We start from the raw sequence: 21,103 nt of genomic DNA, 5'->3' as shown, positions 1-21,103 counted from the left end.
CACACACACACACACACACACACACACGATAAGAGTTTATTTGGGAGCCAAATATGAGGAGTCATGGCCAAAGACACAGATTTAGACCACCCTAAATTAAATGTTCTAACGTGGAAGCAGTTTCATTGAGTTCGTTTAGAAACAGAACAAAGTCAGTCATAAATATCAAGACATGCTTTAAGTACATTGGCAGACATCACTTAGCTAAGTTAATACATTTCAATGGAAAATTAGTGCTCTGCATATTCCAAATGACTTATCTACTGGTCACAAATCTATTAAGTCAGATACACAGGAGAATAATAAATGACTATTGGAGGGCTAAACATGGTCCAAGATAATTTGGATCTGAACCTGCAACATCCCAAACTCTCCAAGTTACTGAAGTTCCAATCAGTTAATTAGCCTTGCAAAGGTTAATTTAAGGTAGCTTTTTTTCTGGGAAGTTTTGCTCAAACTTATCTACTGCTATTTTTAAATTGCTATTATTTCACAATGCCTATGGTTATTGAGTTATTAGTAGTTCTAGAGACTAATGAATATTGTTTCCAAAGACCTGATTTACGTGTTAGCTAACAAAGGAGAACTTATTTGTTGCTGTTATCATCTTGCTACCCTTATTAACATTAAAAAAATACAAAAAAATGGAAAACTATGTGTGAAAAATAACTGATGTCCTTACCAAATGCAAGATATTTCACAAAGTAAAGTAACTTAGCTTTTAAAAAGAGACAAGCTAGGGCTGGAGAAATGGCTCACCAGTTAAGAACATTTACTGTTCTTCCTAAACACCACGATCCATTCCCAGCACCCACATGGGGGCTCACATTGCCTGTAACTCCAATGCCCGCACATACATGACATATATATGTCATGTATATATATAAATATTTTAAATATATATAAGTATTTTAAAATGAGGACAGAGGGGCCTAGAAAGATGTCTCAGAGGTGAAGAGCATTTGCTGCTTTTGCTGAGGACCAAGGTTAGGTTCCCAGTACCTACATGCACAACCACTGTCATTCCAGTCCCAGGGGATTCAATGCCCTCCTCTGGCCTCTGCCAGCAACGCCTGGTATAAATACACGCAGGAAAAACATTTATACACATAAACATTATTTTCTGACAAAGAGAAAACCCCGATTTTGAAGGCGTGTCTGGAACCCGAGTCTGTTTGAACCAGACCGGAGCGCCCGAGTGCGGGTAGCTCGGCTTTGTGCAATGATAAGGGCTGCACACAGGGGACGAGGCGGCTGCCACGCAGAGCGGCAGGAGCAGCTCCTGGGACTGTTGCTACTCCTTGCTCGGTGCTTTCGGCCACAGGGCTGCTCTTGTCAGAGATCACGAGAAGCAGCTGTTATGACAGGAAAATCTGAATAGTGAACTGGACACTTGGGAGAGCGAGGAGAGATTGACGCAACAATGCAGCTGGCTACCAGAGGCAGGAGCAAGACCCCCACGTGGGAGGGGGGGGCCTTTGTGTGCGTGCGAGCGGAAGGGGCGTGGCCGACGGAGTCAGACGCGCGCGCGCGCGCGGAAGGGGTGGGGCCGCGTCTCGGGTCTTTGTGGCTGCTGTGCGCCGTCGGGGCTGCTCCTGCACCGGGTCGCCGTCGGAGGAAAGGCGGGTGACACGTCCTGGTCCTGTCAAGGCCCCTTAGCCGCCGCTTTCCGTGGGACAGCCCGGTGATGTCCCCTGAGGCACGCGCCTACGCTGTGCTTTAACCCGGAAACGAAAAGCGAACGAGTGCTGCGGGCGTCTGAGGAAGACAGGTTTGTCGCGGGTGTTTTGTTAGCCTGGACGTGGAGCTGGGGTGTCATCGGCGAGTGCGTCCCTCCTCCCGGAATCCGAGAGGGCCTGAGCGGGTCGGCGGCCGGGTGCGAGCCGCGTGAAGGCCGTGGCAGGCAGTGGGGGTGACGGCGAAGATGCTTAGTCCACGGGTGGCCCGTTACCAGTAGGGAACGGGAGGCGGCGGTGACTTAGGCTGCGGTCAGGTTTCTCTGGTAGGGGAGTGTAAGCTGGGAGACACACCCGGCCCCGGCAGTGGGTAGATGGGGCGGCTTCTCATTCTGCGCCCAGCCTGTGGGATTGGGGCCGGGTTATAACAATTGAAGGGAATACAGGTCTTTGGATATACCCCCTCTAAACATCAGGTCGGGTTTGTTCTATATCCCCAAATCTAGTACGTGATTACTACCATATTTCGATTTAGAGTACTGCTGCTTTTGAGAACTTTTGAGTTGACTTTTTGCGTCCATAATAACATTTTTTAACCCAAGCTAAGTATTTTACAGTTACTGAATTCCTCACTAAATTCATTCATAAGCCAGACCTTTCCATAATACTGGCTCAAAACAAAGCCCATATACAGTAAGTGCCTCCGTGTTCGTTGAACTCTCCAGTATACTAAGGGGACCAAATGGCAAATGTACAGCAATATTTTATTTAAACAAATTCATTTTTAACATTTGTTTAACATTCATTAAACATTTTTAAATGTTACTACCTTAAATGTAGACCAGCACAACTGCAATAATAACAATAAGAAATTAAACTAGCATCAGATTATGCCAAAAGCTGAGCATGATGTTGCATGTCTTTAATAGTAGCACTGCAGAGGCAGAGGCAGGAAGATCTCTGTTAGTTCAAGGCCACCATATCCTACATAGCAGGCAGGCTCTGTGACTGAATAGGCCCTGTTTCAAAAGAACAGGAAAAAAAATCTGCCAAAAAAAATCTTTGGCAGATTTTTTTTCATTATCCTTGGATTGCAGCTTAGTAGGAAAGTGTTTGTTTACCATTCATAAGGCCCTGAGTTCATTCCCAGCCCTGAAAAAAGTTCTGTACATATGGAGTAAAGAATATAACATGACTGAAACATAATTGAAAAGGAAATAATTCTACCATTTAATTCATGTTAATATTTCATTCTTATACTTCTAAAATTTTTTTCTGTAATTAGTGGTAGGAATTTTACTCAGTAGTAGGTATGATCTTAATACTTTGTTGGCTGATTTATAGTCTTAAGCCTGTTTCAAAATGTTACAAGTTTTTAGAGATTTCTCTTCTTATGCTGTAAGTTAATAGTGCTTTCATATCTTGTAGGATCCTCCCCAAGCACAAAACCCAGTTGTACTAAGTTTTGTGAACTATTTCAGCACAGAATGGCTTTGGAATCCAGAGCAATTTCAACTCTAAAACCTCAGGATCAAGAAGATGATGAATTAATACTAGTCAAAATAGAAGATAGCTTTTCTTGGAGTCAGAAATGTAAACAGAATGGGAGTACCCAATCTTGCCAAGAATTGTTTCGTCAGCAATTCAGGAAGTTTTGCTACCATGAAACCCCTGGTCCCCGAGAGGCTCTGGGCCGACTCCAGGAACTTTGCTATCAGTGGCTGATGCCAGAATTGCACACAAAGGAGCAGATCCTAGAATTACTAGTGCTGGAGCAGTTTCTGAGCATCTTACCTGAGGAACTGAAGATATGGGTTCAACAGCATGGTCCAAGAAGTGGTGAGGAAGCTGTGACTCTGCTGGAGGATTTGGAGAAAGAGTTTGATGATCAAGGGCAGCAGGTGGGGACAGAGATATGATGTGTTGCTGGAAAAAAAATCACAGCCTACAGTATATAGTATTTTATCTGGTTAAAATGTCTCTGAGGAACCACAACTTTGATATAACAATAGCACATACCTATTCCTACCCCCGCTGCCCCCCCCCATCCTTCATCTGTGGCAGTGGCCTTAATAAGCTGGTTGAGATTTTTACTAATCATATTTTACTGGTTTCAGGTCCCAGATAGTCCACAAGGACCATCAGTGTCATGGAAAGACTTGACATATCTCAGAGCATCCCAAGATTCAACAAGCATCCAAGTCCAGCCTCTGAAGACACAGCTAAAATCCTGGAAACCTTGCCTTTCCTCTAACAGTGGTAGGAATAGAAACTTACCTTCAAGTTTATGTAAGTTAGGCCTCTGGTTTTGAAAATACAGACTTGCATTTATAAACTTGTTGCATGTGAACATCACTTGTATTAATCTAAACCAGAGGTGCTCACTTCAGCAGCTTTGTATTCAGTGATCGTCATGAATTGCAGTCATCCTTCCTTGTAGGAGTTTCCCTGTCACTGAGTCATTTAATCATTTTATAGCTTTATAGAGTGCTAAAAATGTCTAATAATGTGGTAGATATGTTTCCATTTTCAAGGAACTTTCAGGTCTTCTTGAGTGGTTCACAGAGAGGAAAGCAGATGTATGCTAGTGCAGTAAATTATGGAATACACGTCGGCACTGTGTGGGTATTGTGGCAGCACATACAATGACACCAAACCTAATAAGAGATCCACGGAGGATTGGAAAGGTGGCCCAATGGTTAAAGAGTATTTGTTGCTAGCACCCACATGACAACTTAAAACTGTCTGTAATTCCAAATCCAACACCTGGCACATGTATATACTTGGTACATAACATATATGCCATCAAAACACCCATACACATGAAATAATAAAATCTTTAAAAAAAATTTTTAAAGAAATATTCAAGGAAGACTACTTCCTGGAGAAAGAAACACCTAAGCTGTAATTTGAACTACGAGTAGGAGAAAGCCAGATAATAGGGAGTAAAAGCCATTAAGGTGAGAGATACAAACCATTATGGAAATTAGAAGTACTTCAGTTTGACTGGAGAATTGATAAGGGAAGACATAATGAAAGCGAACCTAAAGGAGAAAATAAGGCAAAGTTGTTAAAGCCTTTATGTCACACTAATTCATATCCTATGTGTAAAGGGGTGCAGTTGAAGGGTAATGGACAAGGAACTGGCATTCTTGGATTTGTGGTTTAGAACTTGGCTGCAGAGTATAGAAATGATTTGAGAAAGGCAAGATTATAGAATCTTATTAGAGACTTGGAATCCAAGAAGCCACAGTGAATGAGGAAACCTGTGTTATTCAGGGGCATAGAGAAGATTAAAGTGAATCCTATTCCTCAGCATTAAAAGTGCATTGTAGTAGATGTCATCATTAAAAGCAGATTGTGAAAGAGAATAATCTAAATGTTAAATGTGATCAAATTTCAGTCCTGAACTACTTGGTTAATAATGGTACTGTTCACGTAAAAGAAAAAAAAATCTCATGTATTTGATATGGTGCATTTGCGTGCAGATACAAGGAAAAATACAGTATGACAGTCTAGAATTCAAAGAATTGAAGAACTGAGAAGATATAAGCTTAAATATAAGTAGTAATTAGAATCTAGGGTAGAGAGTTTCAACAGTGAAGATACATGAAAACCCAGGATAGACTCTGAAGGAACGTAGTTTTTAAGTTATTAGCCCTTAAATCTAAAAGGAAAAGCTAAAGCAACAGGGAGAGAAGGTCACCTATAATGTCTCACATTTTTAATTCCAGCCTTTGGGTGACTGTAGGATTGCCCTAAGTTTGAGTCCAGCCTAGTCTGCAGAGTGAAAGCCTGTCTCAAGAAGAAAAATAGAACAATGGAAGGTATGGGTCTCAGTGTCATGCTACAAAAAGGCTAATATCCAAAAAGTACCCATTCAATTATATACAGTTATAAATATTGGTCAACTTGACAAGACTTCCATCGATAGAAAGAAGTACAGAGTTCAAGAGGAAGGTGAACTAGAAACCAGACTGCAGAATGGGAATGACTCCAGACAAACACTTTCAAAAAATTTTACTATGAATGTGAGGTTGTTCAACAGATACATGGGCAAGGAGCTTGATTTTTAAGGAGGGAGGGAGTGACTTGAGCTTAAGACGGTAAGTTTGTTTTGGGTTTCTATGATAAAATACCTTGGAAAAGCAACTTAAGGAGAAAATGGTTTATTTCACCTCATGATTCCAGATTACATTTCATTATTGTAGGACAGGCAAGACAGCAAGAACTTGAAGCAGCGAGTCACATCCCCAGTAAAGAGCCAAGAAAGGTTGAAAACATACATGCCTACTACTACACTCAGTTTCTCCACTCTCACACAGTTCAGGACCCATATCTGGCAATGATACAGTCTACAGTGGGCTGGGCCTTATCACATCAACTATAATCAAGATAGTTTCCTCCCACAGACATGACCACAAGCCAACCTGATCTAGACAATTCACTGACATTCTTCACAGGTGATCATAGATTGTCAGGTTGATAATTAAAAGCTAACCATTTCAGAAAGTCAATTTAGAAAGAGATTGAAAATAATAGAGAAGTAGTGAGCAATTGATCAGTTGAAGTCTTAAAAGGAAGAAAACATGAAAGTTAAAAGGCAGATGTAGACTTTAGCATTGGGGAAGAGAAAAGATCACAGAGGACAGTGACATCTTTGTAAGTAAAACCTTCTATATTCTTTCACATAAAAAGTGACTAAGTTAGCATAGTGGAGATGACATAACCCCAACTACTTAGAAAGCTGGGTAGAAGAATCCCTTGAGATCAGAAGTACCAGGATAACCCATGGAACAAAGCAAGATGTGAGAATAACTGAAGAAGTGTAAATTTTGGAGTTTTACTAATTTGATTTTTGTTTTGCTCTTACCATTTCAGATTCTCAAAATAATGAAACAACAGCAAAAGAGGACATTTTAGAAGAAAAATCACCAGAACTCTCTTGGGACCCTTCATTTAGAAGTGTTAGTGAGCACAAAAGCAATCTAGAGTGGCAGCAAAGAAGTTCCCCTCTCCACAGGGGTAGTTTTAGTCAAGTGATCTTCACACACAAATCCTTAGCAAAGAGAGACCATCATGATGAATCTCAAAGATGCTTAATTCTAAGTACAAACTCTGTAACATGTCAGAAAGTTTCTCCAGAAGAGAGACCTTACAGATGTGATGTATGTGGGCATAGCTTTAAACAGCATTTTTCTCTAACACAACATCAGAGAATCCATACTGGAGAAAAACCCTATAAATGTAATCAGTGTGGGAAGGCCTTTAGTTTGAGGTCATACCTCATTATTCATCAGAAAATCCATAGTGGTGAAAAGGCTTATGAATGTAATGAATGTGGAAAAGCCTTCAATCAGAGCTCAGCTCTCACTAGACATCGGAAAATTCATACAGGTGAGAAAGCTTGTAAGTGTGATGAGTGTGGCAAAGCATTCAGTCAAAGTTCTTACCTAATTATACATCAGAGAATCCACACTGGTGAGAAACCCTATGAGTGTAATGAATGTGGGAAAACCTTTAGCCAGAGCTCCAAGCTTATTAGACACCAGAGAATTCATACAGGAGAGAGACCCTATGTATGCAATGAATGTGGGAAAGCTTTCAAGCAGAGCTCGGAGCTGATAACCCATCAGAGGATACACAGTGGAGAGAAACCCTATGAATGTAGTGAGTGTGGAAAAGCCTTCAGTCTGAATTCAAACCTCATAAGACACCAGAGAATTCACAGTGGAGAGGAACCTTATCAGTGTAATGACTGTGGGAAAACCTTCAAAAGGAGCTCAGCCCTTGTTCAGCACCAGAGAATCCATTCTGGGGATGAAGCTTATATATGTAACGAATGTGGGAAGGCTTTTAGGCATAGATCAGTTTTGATGCGCCATCAGAGAGTCCATGCTGTTAAGTAACGATACAATGACTAGTAAATACATCAGTGTATTTTTCTCTATATTAGACAAAAGGTTGACTTGGCTTTGGAGCAAGATTCCATAAAAGCAGTTTTAAAAAAATAAATTGTCTTCAGTCAGTCTAACTTGCTTGTCCAGCACTTCCCAATGCTAGTGCAGATTTTTTTTGAAACTTCCTATGATTTGCCAGAACAAAATATAAGACCATTACTTTGAGCTTTGCTGTTAACATTAAGAATACTGGGGGAGGGGGGAGGCAATGTATTATTGAGACCTCATTTTCTATGAGAATGTCATAGGAAAAGGCTTCATTCCGTCTCACTACAGCTGATTGGGCCAGGTTTGTGAGATATATAGATGGCATGAAAGACTGCTTAAGAAACTCAAAAGTTTTTACTCAACAGTAGCCAGTCAACAAGAAAAGTGAGGAAACAGTTTCATTGATGATTTGTTCATCCCAAGACAGGCCTAAAATGAAATGACCCCGAGAAGAAAAAGATGCAAATTAGTTTATACAAGCTGAGGGCCCTGCCATTTTCCACCCCTGTGCTGGGTATTGAACCTAGGGCCTCACATGCTAGGTAAGTCCTAAGTTATTTTTTAATACCTGCTTTATACCAGGGACTAAAAATAGAGTGAAAAAAGGTAACCTCTACAGTCTTAATAGCCATTGCCAGTCAGGTAATGACACTTTAGTATGGTCAGTCTATTACAGTTGGGGGTGGGGGGTGGGTAGTTTGGGTTTGAGACAGGGTTTCTCTGTGTAGCCTTGGCTGTCCTGGAACTCACTCTGTAGTCCAGGCTGGCCTCTGCTTCCCAAGTGCTGGAATTATAAGTGTGTGCCACCACTGCCTAGCACTTTCCCCTTTTCACTGTTGCCCAAGAACTTTGGATAAAGGAAACTGGAATGATATGAAGAATGAGGAGTTAACCAGGGAAGAAGGCCAGGTTACAATAAAGGAAGAGATTTTTTGTTTAACACCAGGAAACAAAACAAAACAATTGGCGTCACATCTGTGAGAAGTATGACTACAACTAGACTCTAAAGCGCTGCATATGAGCCTATGAAGTTTCTATTAATGAATAAGAGTCCTTGCTCACGGCACCATGAAAAGCTTTGTCTTGGTCAATGTGGCCTAATGGAAGGCTGGTAGGTGTTTTCCTGGCACAACCTGAGACGACGTTTAAACTTGTACAGAGAGAGTGCTATGAGTGCAATTTATAAGAGAACAGCCTAGATACAGACTCTGTTCTTTAGACGGTATTGGAGTTGCTGTGTTAGAAGATGCCATAGCAACTGTTTCCATTCTCTACCATTTCTCCACCTGAGCACAGTTGCCTTGCTCAAGTGCTGAAAAATTGACAGTTTCTGGATCTTTGGCTTTTTCTCTAAATACCTTGCACATATTTTGTCATATGTCAGCAATATTTAGCAGTATCTTGAAAATTTTGAGGACAGTGCTAGAGAAGTGACAACAGGAAGTGGTAATTATTGTTAGGACTTTGCCTTTTCTAAGGAAACCCATCAGGAAGAGTATACTAAGGCTGGTGTGCAGTGCAAGGTAGAAAGCTGATCAACTCAAGAGCCCCGTCATCCCTGCACTCTCAACAGTCAGACAAAAGGTTTAGACGTTCCTGGTCAGTTTGAGCAACAAGATGGCACCCCACCTCAAAATTATTGGGGAGAAAAAAAGTCGATTCAAAGACCTAGTAGTTTGGAGGAATGATATACCACAATCAAATCTATGTAGAAACTGAAAAATAATTTTATGAGGATACAAAAGTAATGCTGTCTTAGACATTTATAGGTACATACTAACAAATAAAAATAATGAGCTAAATGCCTAATGTAGGTGTTAAGTAGGATAATGTTAAAAGGGAAATACTCTAGAGCTGTTACATAGATTAGAAGGAAATATAATGGGTATTTGCCAAGGGCTTTGTATATGTGTTAGTCATTAGTAAAAATTCATATTTTGCACATAGAAAATGGAGGCTATCATACCTAAAGGTCAGAATTTTAACTCAACTGTTCTGGAAGCACTTTATACTATCCATGAAAAAAGTCCCATTAGCATTTAAAAAACTACAGACATGCCAGTGAACAATCCATAAATGTCCAGTCTTACAAGTTAAAGATATACTGGAATAGAAGTGAAGATGGTATTTATTTTTCATATAAAATTAATAAGGATTCGAGCAAATTAGGACTCTTGCTGCTAATGGGCTGTGAATACTTATCTCTGGCAATCAGTACCAGGAGCCTTAAGCATTCATTGCCTACGACTTTGAAACCCTATCTAGAAATATATTTAAGAAACCATGAATATGCGGCCTTACAAGCTGCTAAAACAAGTTAAACATTCATGATATATTAAATATACAACACAATCCCATGTAAAACATGCATTAAAGATAATGGAAATATACAATGTCAAGATGTTATACTGGTTGTGGGTGTTGAAGTTACAGGTAATATGCTTTTTTGTATTTCAAGTTTTACTGCAAAATCTAATACTTAATAGAGGAAGGCAGGAGAATATAGTTCAGTTGTAAAGCATAAGTTTACCATGTGTAAGGCTGCAAGCTTAATCTCTAGATCCCCAGCCCTAGGCGGAGCAGGTAGTGAGCCAAAGTCCAAAGTAGGTATGAAAATAAGCACTTGCCCCCTATGACATCCCTGTCTCAGGTCTTAACTTTGACCTTTCATGGTTGATGAAATCTGTGCAAACATACCTACTTCATACTAAAAGGATACCCTTCAAATTATAATTCCTGTGCAAGTTAACGTAAGTGCATGATGATTTATGGCTGAAAAGGGCTAGTTATAAGTTTAACAGCTGTCATTAGTGCTTTTGCATGAATTGAGAAGGCATAAGCACATTATCTCACGTCTGTATTCTCATGTTAAAGGAGCTGAAGATGATCTTATGGTCAATCTTTATGACATGTAGTGGACAGCCTTTTCTGAAAACAAAGTAACTAATGGCCTTCCCTCTGTCCTGTGCTTTCCCTCCTCTTGCTCCAGTGGCAGCCTCCAAATCAGTGCTTGCCTCACATGGATCTTAAACCAATTTCACACCTTTCTCTTCCTCATTTTCACAGATGGCTCAGAGCAGGTACCAGAGGGGACCAGAGGTTCCAGTCCCAGCACCCACATTGGGTGGTTTACCTCCTGTAACTCCACTTCAAGGAAATCCAGTGCCCTCTTCTGGCCTCTGTAGGCACTTGCATTCACAAGCACATAATTTAAAGTCATTCCAAAGGTCTTTCTAACTTAGTATTGAAGATATCTGGGTGTGTTTAGTTATGCATATGAATTTAAAAGGCTCTTGCTTTCATTCTGGTGCTCCAGCAACTCAACCTTAAAAGTCTAGCTGCCATAGCTTCCTGATGCTGTTTATTTAACCCAGGAACTAGAAACTAAGTGTGCTACTTGCCTTTTCCCCATATGCCTACCCACCCTCCAGCCTGACTCCCCTCATGTTGTATTTCTTTACATGATTGATTTAAAAACAAAACTTTAAAATTTCGGTTTTATTACAATATATTCCATTACATGCTCATACTAAGCAACTGGAGTGCATATTGAACATATATTAAACTTCACAAAGTATTATACTAAAGATTTTTGCCAGAAATGTTAGGATTACAGAAAAACCCTAATAGGAAATAGTTCAAAAGTTAATTTTGCTAAGAGTAACAGGATTATGGTTGATTTATACTTCTCAACACTCACAATTAGCTAAAAGGTTAAATGATATGATATTTAGAACATTGAGTCATTCACTTGTTATCTATGTGAAAAGCCAATTATCCCATTTGAATTATCCCTTTAAGTTAGATCTTAAATGACAATTGCACAACCTTTGGAAGCAAGAACCACATCCTCCCCTATTCACAATAGCTTTTATTACCAAGTCTTCAAAAATGGTGCATTTCCCTAAATAGAAATTACCCTAAGCAATTGTGGATTAATTAAAATTGCCAAATTAAAATCAATAGTTTTGTAGAATCTGAGAGATGGACTCAGTATGTATTTCCCTCAAGTGGCTTACCATCTGCAAACCTAATGCTGAGGGAGACTCCTGACTCCAGCCCCTCAGCTTCCAATGTATGCTGTTTCCTTGGTATGCATGTATGACTTTACATTAGAAACACCAGGAGTTTCTTTTACCACACTAATACTAAATACTTTTAGATCATATAGGTCTTGTGATCTGAAATAGGTTATCCAATTCAGGCTATTACAAACAGGAAAAGAAACCAGCCTGGGTTCTGAATTGGGATCAAAGAAAGCTCTAGCAGAAACTGAAGTCAAGATACAGGAATAGTCTCCAGATCCTCTCTTCTCATCATTCCATGTATGTATTATAAACTGCCTTTGTTCTGCCATTAGTAAAGGTAACTTCTGTATTTTAGGTTTCAAATGAGATAACACACCCAAGAAATCATTAGTTAATTTGTAGATCAGGTAAAACATCTCTGAAATATCCTCCAACAGAACCCTGAATTTATCTGGCAAAGTTACTACCACACTCTTACGTAATAACTTGTTTAATAAATTTGTATATTCCATTAGCCCTTAATTTTGAGAGGGCAGTGACCAAGTCTGTTTTCCCAATGGTTAGCCCAGGAAGTATCAAACAAGGAAATAAACTGCAACAGGAAGCTCGGTTGAAAGAACTGGTAAGGGGGCAGAAATGAGTTTCCATTTCTCAGATACTAAACTGATCTAGGACATAGCCTCAGTTCAACATTTCAGAGTTCAGTAATGTAAAACATGCCTACTCTATTTAATCAGACACACACTTTGGTTGGACAGTGATCTTGGCTATTTTATAAAGAGATCATGTAGGATCTGTGCCTCAGTCATGGACTTAAATGAAGGTACTCAATGACAGTCTATTGGTAGTAGGGAATGGGATGAAAAGCATATTGATGAGAGTTCTCATTCAGAAATGGGTCAGTCTTTTTTTAGAAGATACCATTCTTTGTAGACAAGATCTATATAAAATTCTTTCAATACTTTTTACAGAACTGAACTGGGCTGAAAAGACAGAAGTCTTACTGTCAGAAAACTTATTTTTTGTGGAGTCTCACCTTTAAAGTGAATTCCTAGCATTTCACAATTACACAACTCTTACCCACAGAGTTGAACTCTGGTATGTGTTCTCTGATGCTGCATAAGGCCCGACCTATGCCTAAATATTTTCCTGCATTCATAACATTCATAAGGCTTTTCCCCAGAGTGGGTTCTTTGGTGCTGGGTGAGTGCTGAGCTTTGATTAAAGGATTTTTCACATTCATTACATTCATAAGGTTTCTCACCAGTATGGATTCTTTGATGTTCCATAAGAACAGAACTTCTCCTAAAAGACTTACCACATTCTGTACATTCATAGCCTTTGTCTCCACTGTGAATCTTCTTATGCTGAATAAGAGTAGAGCTCTGGCTGAAAGCTTTCCCACATTCATCACAACCATAAGGTTTCTCTCCAGTATGAATTCGCCTATGCCTAATGAGCCCTGAGCTGCCCCTGAAAGCTTTTCCACAGTCACAACATTTATAGGGTTTTTCGCCACTGTGAATCCTCTGATGTCTAACAAGATCTGTTCTGAAACCAAAGGCTTTTCCACATTCTTTACATGCATAAGGTCTCTCTCCAGTGTGACTTCTTTGATGTCTAATCAGCTTTGACCTATGGCAAAACGCTTTCCCACAATCCAAGCACTCATAGAGCAGTTTCCCTGTGTGAGTTCTGGGCCGTGTGGTGTCATGTAAGTTTGGACTGAGAGTTCTTTCACCTTCATTACACTCAAAGGTGTTCTGATTTGAAGGGGTTTTCTTGTTAAAGGTTGCCAGACTGAAATAGCTTTCCTGGGAAGAAAGTGAACTTGTTCTGTTGCTTGTGTCATTACTTCCTCCTTGCTTCTCATTGTTGTCCAAGCATCCCATAGTTTCTTGAACCATCTGTATTGGAGAAGTTTCCCCAGGAAGTCTTCCTTGGGATGCCATAGCCACTGATGTAATACATTCAGTAATTTCTTTCTTTGCTGCCAATACTTTGTCAGTCATCATCTTGCTGTCTAGAAATGTGAATAGGGTGTGTCATTTCATGTTTTTAAAGTTATAGGAGGAACAACAAATAAACCAAAGGAAAAGGTAAGTGTTTGGTCTCAAGAGATGGCCTGGTGATTTAAGAATCAGTTCCCAGCATCCACTTGGTCTCAACCATCTCTAGCTCCAGTTCTAGAAGATCTAACACCCTCTTCTGGCCTCCATGGGGACCAGGCATGCAAGTAGTGCAAATGCATACATGCAGACAAACACTCATACATTAAAAAAAAAAAAAATGGGCTGGACATACAGCCCAGTGACAGAATGCTTGCAAACACAATTAGGTTTGATCTCCAGGTTTGGGGAAGGGATATGGGTGGGGAAATGACAAAAAGTTCCCAATATAGAAGAACTCGAGGGTAAAGTGGACAAAGAACATTAAGTATTGGGGACACTGAGTTGTACACAAGAAAGCAATACTTAGAGGTGAGAAACAGTAATACCAGTCATATACCAGAAAGGGAAGAGACAATTCTAGATTAGATATATGAGAAAGGAGAAGAGGTAATACAGAATCAGGAATAAGATGTCTTAAGCATTGTAGATCACTGGTATATCTAACAAAGTAGGAGAGCACATGATACTATAAAATGTTTGGGGAATAAATATTGGACACAGGGAGATGGGCAGGGAAAGCCAGATAGCATTTGCAAATTCTAGCAGGTTCCAAATAGGGCAAATATAAGCAGCAGATAAGACAAAGCATTTAGAAAGAAATACTCTAAACTCCTTACTCATTCTGGGTCAGGAGTATTAATAATTCACTGCACAAGTATAAATATTCAAACAAAATGGATGCAAACTGCCTAAATGCAAATCCAGCTAACAGTATGCCCTTTTATTTCTAAATTTCTAATATCTCAAAACTAGCTGCTAGAGATGATTAATATAAATTGAATTAATTTAAGGAAATGAAATTTTCAAGGGCTATAGGAAACTAGGATTACTACTTGGTAGTCAAGACTAAAGACGGCTAACTTCAGATTTTAAGGTCTTTCCCCAAGTTACCTGCCTAACTTTTTGGAAGCATAGCTGTAGTTGCACTGAGACAAAAAATGATTTAAAGCTCATTTTAATTCATCTTTGGAAAAGTGATGTTTTCACATGCAAATAAATATTTCTGACATTCAAGTTTCACAGCAACTTGAAAACAATACAGCATTACAGTGAATACCTAGCAAAAGCTGAGAGCAAGCTGGGAAATTAGAGCAAAGATAAGACCTGAACAATGAAATATGTACTGTTCTTGGATTTCAGAATGTTAAATCATTAGTTATAGTGACAACTTAATCAAGGTTGTGCTTATCTTTAAAGTTATGGGAAAAGGCTAGGTAGTGGCATACCCCTTAAATCCCAGCATTCAGGAGACTTAGGTTGAGGCCAGCCTAATCTACATACTGAGTTCTAGGCCAGTCAAGGTTATATACTAAGACAAAGCACTAGTATATAATAAAAGCATAAAATAGTGCACTTGTTAGGCATAGTGGTGCATACCTTTAATCCCAGTATTCAGGAAGCAGAGACAGTTGGATTTCTGTGAATTTCGGGCCAGTCTGGTCTACACAGTGAGTTCCAAGATGGCCAGCGCTACATAAGACCCAGTCTTTAAAACAAAACACTAAAATAAGTACTACATGAGGTGAAATGATGTGGCCAGAGAAAGTCTTTGACCATAGATGCATAAATCGAAAAACAAGATTCTTTTTTCCTGTTCCAAAAAATACAGCAGGCATAATGGATAAAGAACACAGTAACTTCATGTCCAAAAAGTACAGTTACATCCTAAGGTACTAAGAGTAAGAACTTTCAACCTATAATGCAATATCCAAAGGAAATTAGAATCTGTCAAGACCTTAATAAAACTAGAGACTAAGTGTAGCATACACCTTTTAGCCCCAACACTCAGAAGGGACAGTCAAGGCTATGTAGCAAGTCTGTCTCAAAAAGACCAGAACAGAGATAGAAAGGGATGGGGGAGTAGGTATATCTGTCCTAAAAGATGTAGACATAATATGGTTTGGATGCTGTTGTTCTCTAAGGTTTATCTGTTAGGAGCTTGGTCCTCAGTATGCTGATGGAGCCTTTAAGAAGGCAGGCCTATTAGTTGATCCCAATCAACTGCAACACCCTCAAAACGGATTAAAATGTTTCTCATGGAATTCTGGTTAGTTCTTGGAAGGATTGTCCAAAAAGTCTAAGCCTGACCTTTGTTGTCTCTGCTTCCTGCTTTTATGTAATCACATGTTTGTCTGTACTCTCATAACCCACAACATAAGATGTTACAGAAAAGGGCCCTAATCAGAAACAAGTCAATGAAGGTAACACAACTTTAAACTTTAAATGCATGAGCTAATAAACTACTTTTTTCTTTATAATGTTAATTGCTTCAGGTATCCCGTTATGCTGTTTAAAAACTAATATAGATGCTGGGCTATGGTGGTACATGCCTTTAATCCAAACACTTGGGAGGCAGAGACAGGTGAATCTGAGTTCAAGGCCAGCCTGGTCTACAAAGTGAGTTACAGGACAGCCAGGGCTACACAGAGAAACCCTGTTAAAAAACAAACAAATGAAAAATCCTTACCAAAACAACAAAAAACTAATACATTATTATTATCTATTAGTAGATATCTCTACGGCAAGGATATGTTACTATCATTTTTTAAAATGCATTTTAATGTGCCTACTGCTTAATACACGGGGTACTTAAGAGGGAAATATCAGAATAGGTAAGTAGAACAAGCGTGAGTGGGTAGTCTAAAGAAACCTCAGTAGATAACTGCTGTGATTCCTTTGGTGAGATCTGCCAAGGTCTAAGGTCAGGCCTTCAGACTTCTGTCAGCTTATACCTAATTCTATCAACACAAAATGAACAGATTTACCTCTTAGGATGGACTCATACTAGCCAAGCTCTTGTAACTATGCAATATAACTAATAATAATGTAGGGTTTGTGGATTTAACTCAGTGGTAGAGCACTTGACTAGCAAGTGCAAGGCCCTGGGTTCCATCCACAACTCCACGGGGGGGGGGGGGGGGGAGGAATAATGTAAATTGTATAGACTTGACTGAATAAGGCATTCTTTAATATAGTTAAGCTTCATGGGACTGTAACAAGATTACTTGGTGAAAATGAAGTCAGAATCAGATACAACAAGCTAATAAAACTGATGTGTCTGCCTTCCATATAGATGTTATCAATAATTTAAAGGCCTTTTTGCTCTAATCATTGGCACCTATGATACTTTCAATTTATTGCCTTCTTATTTCAAAGTTATCATTGTCCTATCTGTAATACTGGCAGCATGCTAGCTTGTGCATTTTTTCAGCTGAGGAAGTTGAAAGGACAGTGGAGAAGAAAACTTTTCTGCTCATTCTTGCATGCAGGACGCCCAACAACACACACCCCAATAAATTTCCCAGCAAATTTTATGCTAAGTCACATTTCCTGGCAGGCTTTTAGTACCCTACAGGTGTCTTCTACTGACTCTAGCCTACTGAGCATTTCAGAGAATAACTCTACCTCCATCTGTGACTGTACCCTCTCTAACAAGATCAGGTTCTCAGCCCTAGCACGAGCAGATGAAACATAGCACCTCTTGCATATGTGTTCTTCTGAGGACTTTCTTTTTTTGTTGTTTTGTTTTTCGAGACAGGGTTTCTTTGTATAGCTTTGGAGCCTATCCTGATACTCATTCTGTAGACCAGGCTGGCCTCGAACTCACAAAGATCCACCTGCCTCTGCCTCCCGAGTGCTGGGATTAAAGGCATGTGCCACCAATGCCCGGCTCTTAGGACTTTCTACCTTACCTTGTTCATTCTAGAGTTTGGTTCTTAGTGATGCTATACAGTGGTCAATGCCTTGCTGCTTTTCTTCTTGAGACTATCTCGTTATATCATCCAGGCTGGCCTGGAACACACAGCCCTCATAACTCTCAGCCTTTCAAGTCAGTATTGTTACTATAGGTATTTGCCACAACATCTGGCTTGCAGCTGACAATTTTTAATATTTTAATATATGTAATAACACTTTCCAAGTTATTATGAGACTTTAGCTACTGACATAGTATTCTTGTCCCTCTTAGAAACTGCCTTGTTAGTGTGACAAAAAAAAAAAAACTTTAAAAACAGATTAGTAGCCAGCAGTGGTGGCACATGCCTTTAATCCCAGCACTCAGGAGGCAGAGGCAGGTGGATCTCTGTGAGTTCGAGGCCAACTTGGTCTACAGAGTGAGTTCCAGGACAGACTCCAAAGCTACACAGAGAAACCCTGTCTTGAAAAACAAAAACAAAACAAAAAAGTATTAGTTTTGGAATATGACTTAAGATTTTTTTGTTTTATTTTGTTCTTTTTTTTTTCAAGACAGTGTTTTGTGTAACAGCTCTGGCTGTCCTGGAACTAGCTCTGTAGACCAGGCTGGCCTCAAACTCAGAAATCCACCTGCTTCTGCCTCCCAAATTCTGGGATTAAAGGCATGCACCATCACTGCCCAGAAAGACTTTTATTCTTAACCAAAGTTAAAAAATTATATGGAAACTTCAAATTCTAGGCTGAGCCAATTGAAGATTTCAAAGTCAGCAGGATTTTCCATAATACTCAGTGGAGTATAGGTGACAGTCATTAAGAAAGCCTTGGCACATTTGATAGTCCTCACCTCCATCCTCAACCCTAAATGGTAGGGTTGCCTCATCTGTCTCCTGAAAAACCTGTGGCTCCTGGGGTTCACTCCTGCAATGGTTCTCCAAGGACTGCAGTGGGCTACTCAGAGACTTCCGTGTTCCCATGAATGTCATTTCTTTGCAAACCATTCCTTGGCCATGAGCTGTGACCTAGAGTAACAAGTACCAGCACTGTGACTGGGGATATACAGGAAAAACACCCTACAGCAATGGACAAAACAAAAGAACCAAAAACTCTTCAGATGACTAGAGAAAAAAAGAACAGCACTACAGAACCCATGACTTGAACTAATGGGTGAATAATTAACCAAGAGACAGAAACTGGTTAAGTTCCCTGAAAGCTAAGTTAGTGTTACTCACAGTGGCTTCTCTGTTAACCACAACAGATCAAAACCAACAAAAATCTTTACATCTTACCTCTTGTTTAGATTCATCAAATTCTCTCTCCAGCTCCTCCAGCAGAGTAACAGCCTCCTCTCCATTTCCAGGTCTGTGCTCTTGAACCCAGGCTTGCAGCTCCGTAGGCAAGATGGCCACAAACTGCTCCAGCACCAGCAGCTCCAGGATCTGCTCCTTGGAGCGCTCCTCTGGCCTCAGCCACTGCTGACAAAGCTTCTGCAGTTGGTTCAGAGCCTCCCGGGGCCCAGTGAAGTCAGAGTAGCCAAACTGTCTAAACTGCTGGCGGGAAACCTCCTGGCTCTGGAGGTTTCCCTGAAGACTGAAGTCCTGCCTCCGAACATTTTCTTCAACTTTCACAAAGCTGAGTCCATTTTGTCCTTTTGGAACATGACAGGCCAAGGCTGTGGCCTCTCTGAACATCCTGGGCAAGACAATCTGAAAAGACTAGCTGGCTGAGGCAGAGAGGAGGTAGATCCAAAGAGCCCCTAAGGTGGACAGTGCTCATGTTACACAGGGAAAGCATGTGCTCAGAATGTAAATACATGTTTATGAAGGGCAGCCACTTGGGTATATATTTATACCACTTGTGGGGGAAGACTGACTACATCACTAAGGAATGCAGCTCACTGTATTTCTACACAGCAGTGCCTATGTAGAAAACAGACTAAAATAGTGTTTCCATACAAACGATAATGTATAGATTATTCAAGATGGTTTTCAGGACATGAGACAAACTTTTAGTATAGCTAAAATCAAGTGATAACATCAGAGACAGCATCAGGGATAATAAAACAGTGCTCAATAAGGACAATCATGTTTTTGTCCCATTCTCCAAATGAGGTTTCTGAGGATCACAAGATGACCAAAGGCACACAGCTAACAGCAGAGCTGGACTTTGCAAAGTATTTAGCTCTGTTATGCCATTGGAGTCTCCCAAAAGACAGGAACTCAAAATGTAGCACTTGTTTTGGGCCAGGTAGCTTACAAGAGATATTTTATTGGGCTTCAGCAATACCACTGTGCAGTAAATATCCCCATGTTTTACAGATGAAGTCAAGCATCTTGAATTTGCCTAAGTCTTCAACAGGTCAAGATGTGAACCTAGGATTGCATTCCAGACTGCATTGACCAGACCAGTCTTGGTTCTTGCAAATTAGAAATGATGGCAAAAATGTTAGAATTGAGGTCATGAGAGATGTCCATGAATGCACAAAGGAGGAAAGATATTCCTGACTGAGTACAGCATAAAAGTGTCATGGATTCCCTTCATTATTTCACAAATACTTTTTACTATACAGACAGCTAAACAAAGTCTCATATTAAAAGTTCTATTCCAAGGGTCTCTTAGTTCAATGTGGGAAACAACAGGTAAACAGCATGATAAAGGCTAACACAAGGAAAAGACCGACTTTATTACCAGAAAGGGGCCAGCAGAGGCAGGGAGAGCTGCCGACAAGATAAATCTCAGAAAAATCTGATTTGAGTGACACAAATGGGTATGAGAGGACATGTCCCACTGAAGAAGCTGATAATGGTTTAAGAATGGTAGTCTAATAACTGACACCTCCAGTTATAGCTCAGTTTGCCATGGAAGATGGATCCTATGACAGATTCAGAATCTCCAGGAATATGATTGTCAGGTGGGGTCAACAACAAAAAACTGTTCAACATCCAGCTAACTGTGTGGTCAGTAACTGACACATCTCTAACAGTCCTCTCCATTCAAATTAAGCCCTACTGCTTTTATTTCCTACCTCTAGAGTCTGCCCTTCCAAGTTACCCTAAAACTATCCCATGTGTCAAAACACACAACTTGCCCAAGCTCACTTAGTCCCCACCAGTCTGTTATCCATATTGTAACCAGAGTGGTCTTTGCAAATTGAAAATGTGATTATATTCCTCTGACCAACTTTTGCTCACATCAGTGTTTACCGATCAGGGTCAGCTGTTGGTATTGACTTTTGATACCTAATGTGATTGGAATGTACTATCAAGACTGTTCTTAGGAGGCAAGAGGAATGGCCCAGAGGTTAAGAGCACTGGCTACTCCTCCAAAGAACCTGGGATCCAGTCCATCACCTACATGGCAGCTAACAGCAGTCTGAAAATTCACTTCCAGAGGATCCAATGACCACTTCTGGCTTCCTAGGGCTCTGCAAACAGTGCACAGAACATGTTCATGAATGAGAAATAAATGAATCTTAAAAAAAAAGTGGGTTTCCACAGTGCATCACTGACTAGCAATTGTTTCTGGCTGTCAGCTGGGTACACTGTTAAAAAGAATGCTACATATGTTCCCTCCATGTACCTCTGGCTAGT

The 21,103-nt window shown here is 40.1% G+C and overlaps 2 protein-coding genes across 3 annotated transcripts; one reads left to right on the top strand and one right to left on the bottom strand.

Annotated features, from left to right (window-relative positions):
- Positions 1 to 1,528: 1,528 nt before the first annotated feature.
- Znf397 (zinc finger protein 397) lies at positions 1,529 to 16,087 on the top strand. Of its 2 annotated transcripts, none has more exons than XM_035440248.1 (4): positions 1,529 to 1,771; positions 3,105 to 3,577; positions 3,794 to 3,965; positions 6,558 to 16,087. In XM_035440248.1, exons 2-4 carry the CDS (start codon positions 3,164 to 3,166, stop codon positions 7,583 to 7,585), a joined length of 1,614 nt encoding a protein of 537 aa, XP_035296139.1. In that variant the 5' UTR covers positions 1,529 to 1,771; positions 3,105 to 3,163; the 3' UTR covers positions 7,586 to 16,087. The 2 variants fall into 2 exon arrangements, with proteins under 2 accessions (XP_035296139.1, XP_035296140.1); XM_035440249.1 differs by having other exon boundaries at positions 1,530 to 1,771; positions 3,794 to 3,935.
- Positions 11,783 to 19,248, bottom strand: Zscan30 (zinc finger and SCAN domain containing 30). Its single transcript, XM_035438743.1, has 4 exons — positions 18,803 to 19,248; positions 18,361 to 18,535; positions 12,971 to 13,675; positions 11,783 to 11,805 (listed from the first exon to the last, which is right to left on the bottom strand). The coding sequence occupies exons 1-4, from the start codon at positions 19,202 to 19,204 to the stop codon at positions 11,783 to 11,785; spliced, it is 1,305 nt and encodes a 434-aa protein (XP_035294634.1). The 5' UTR covers positions 19,205 to 19,248.
- Between the last annotated feature and the right edge of the window lie 1,855 nt (positions 19,249 to 21,103).

This window comes from Cricetulus griseus, chromosome 2 (assembly GCF_003668045.3).
Source record: "Cricetulus griseus strain 17A/GY chromosome 2, alternate assembly CriGri-PICRH-1.0, whole genome shotgun sequence".
In the NCBI taxonomy this organism is placed as follows: domain Eukaryota; kingdom Metazoa; phylum Chordata; class Mammalia; order Rodentia; family Cricetidae; genus Cricetulus; species Cricetulus griseus.
This window is presented reverse-complemented; position numbering and strand designations above follow the sequence as displayed.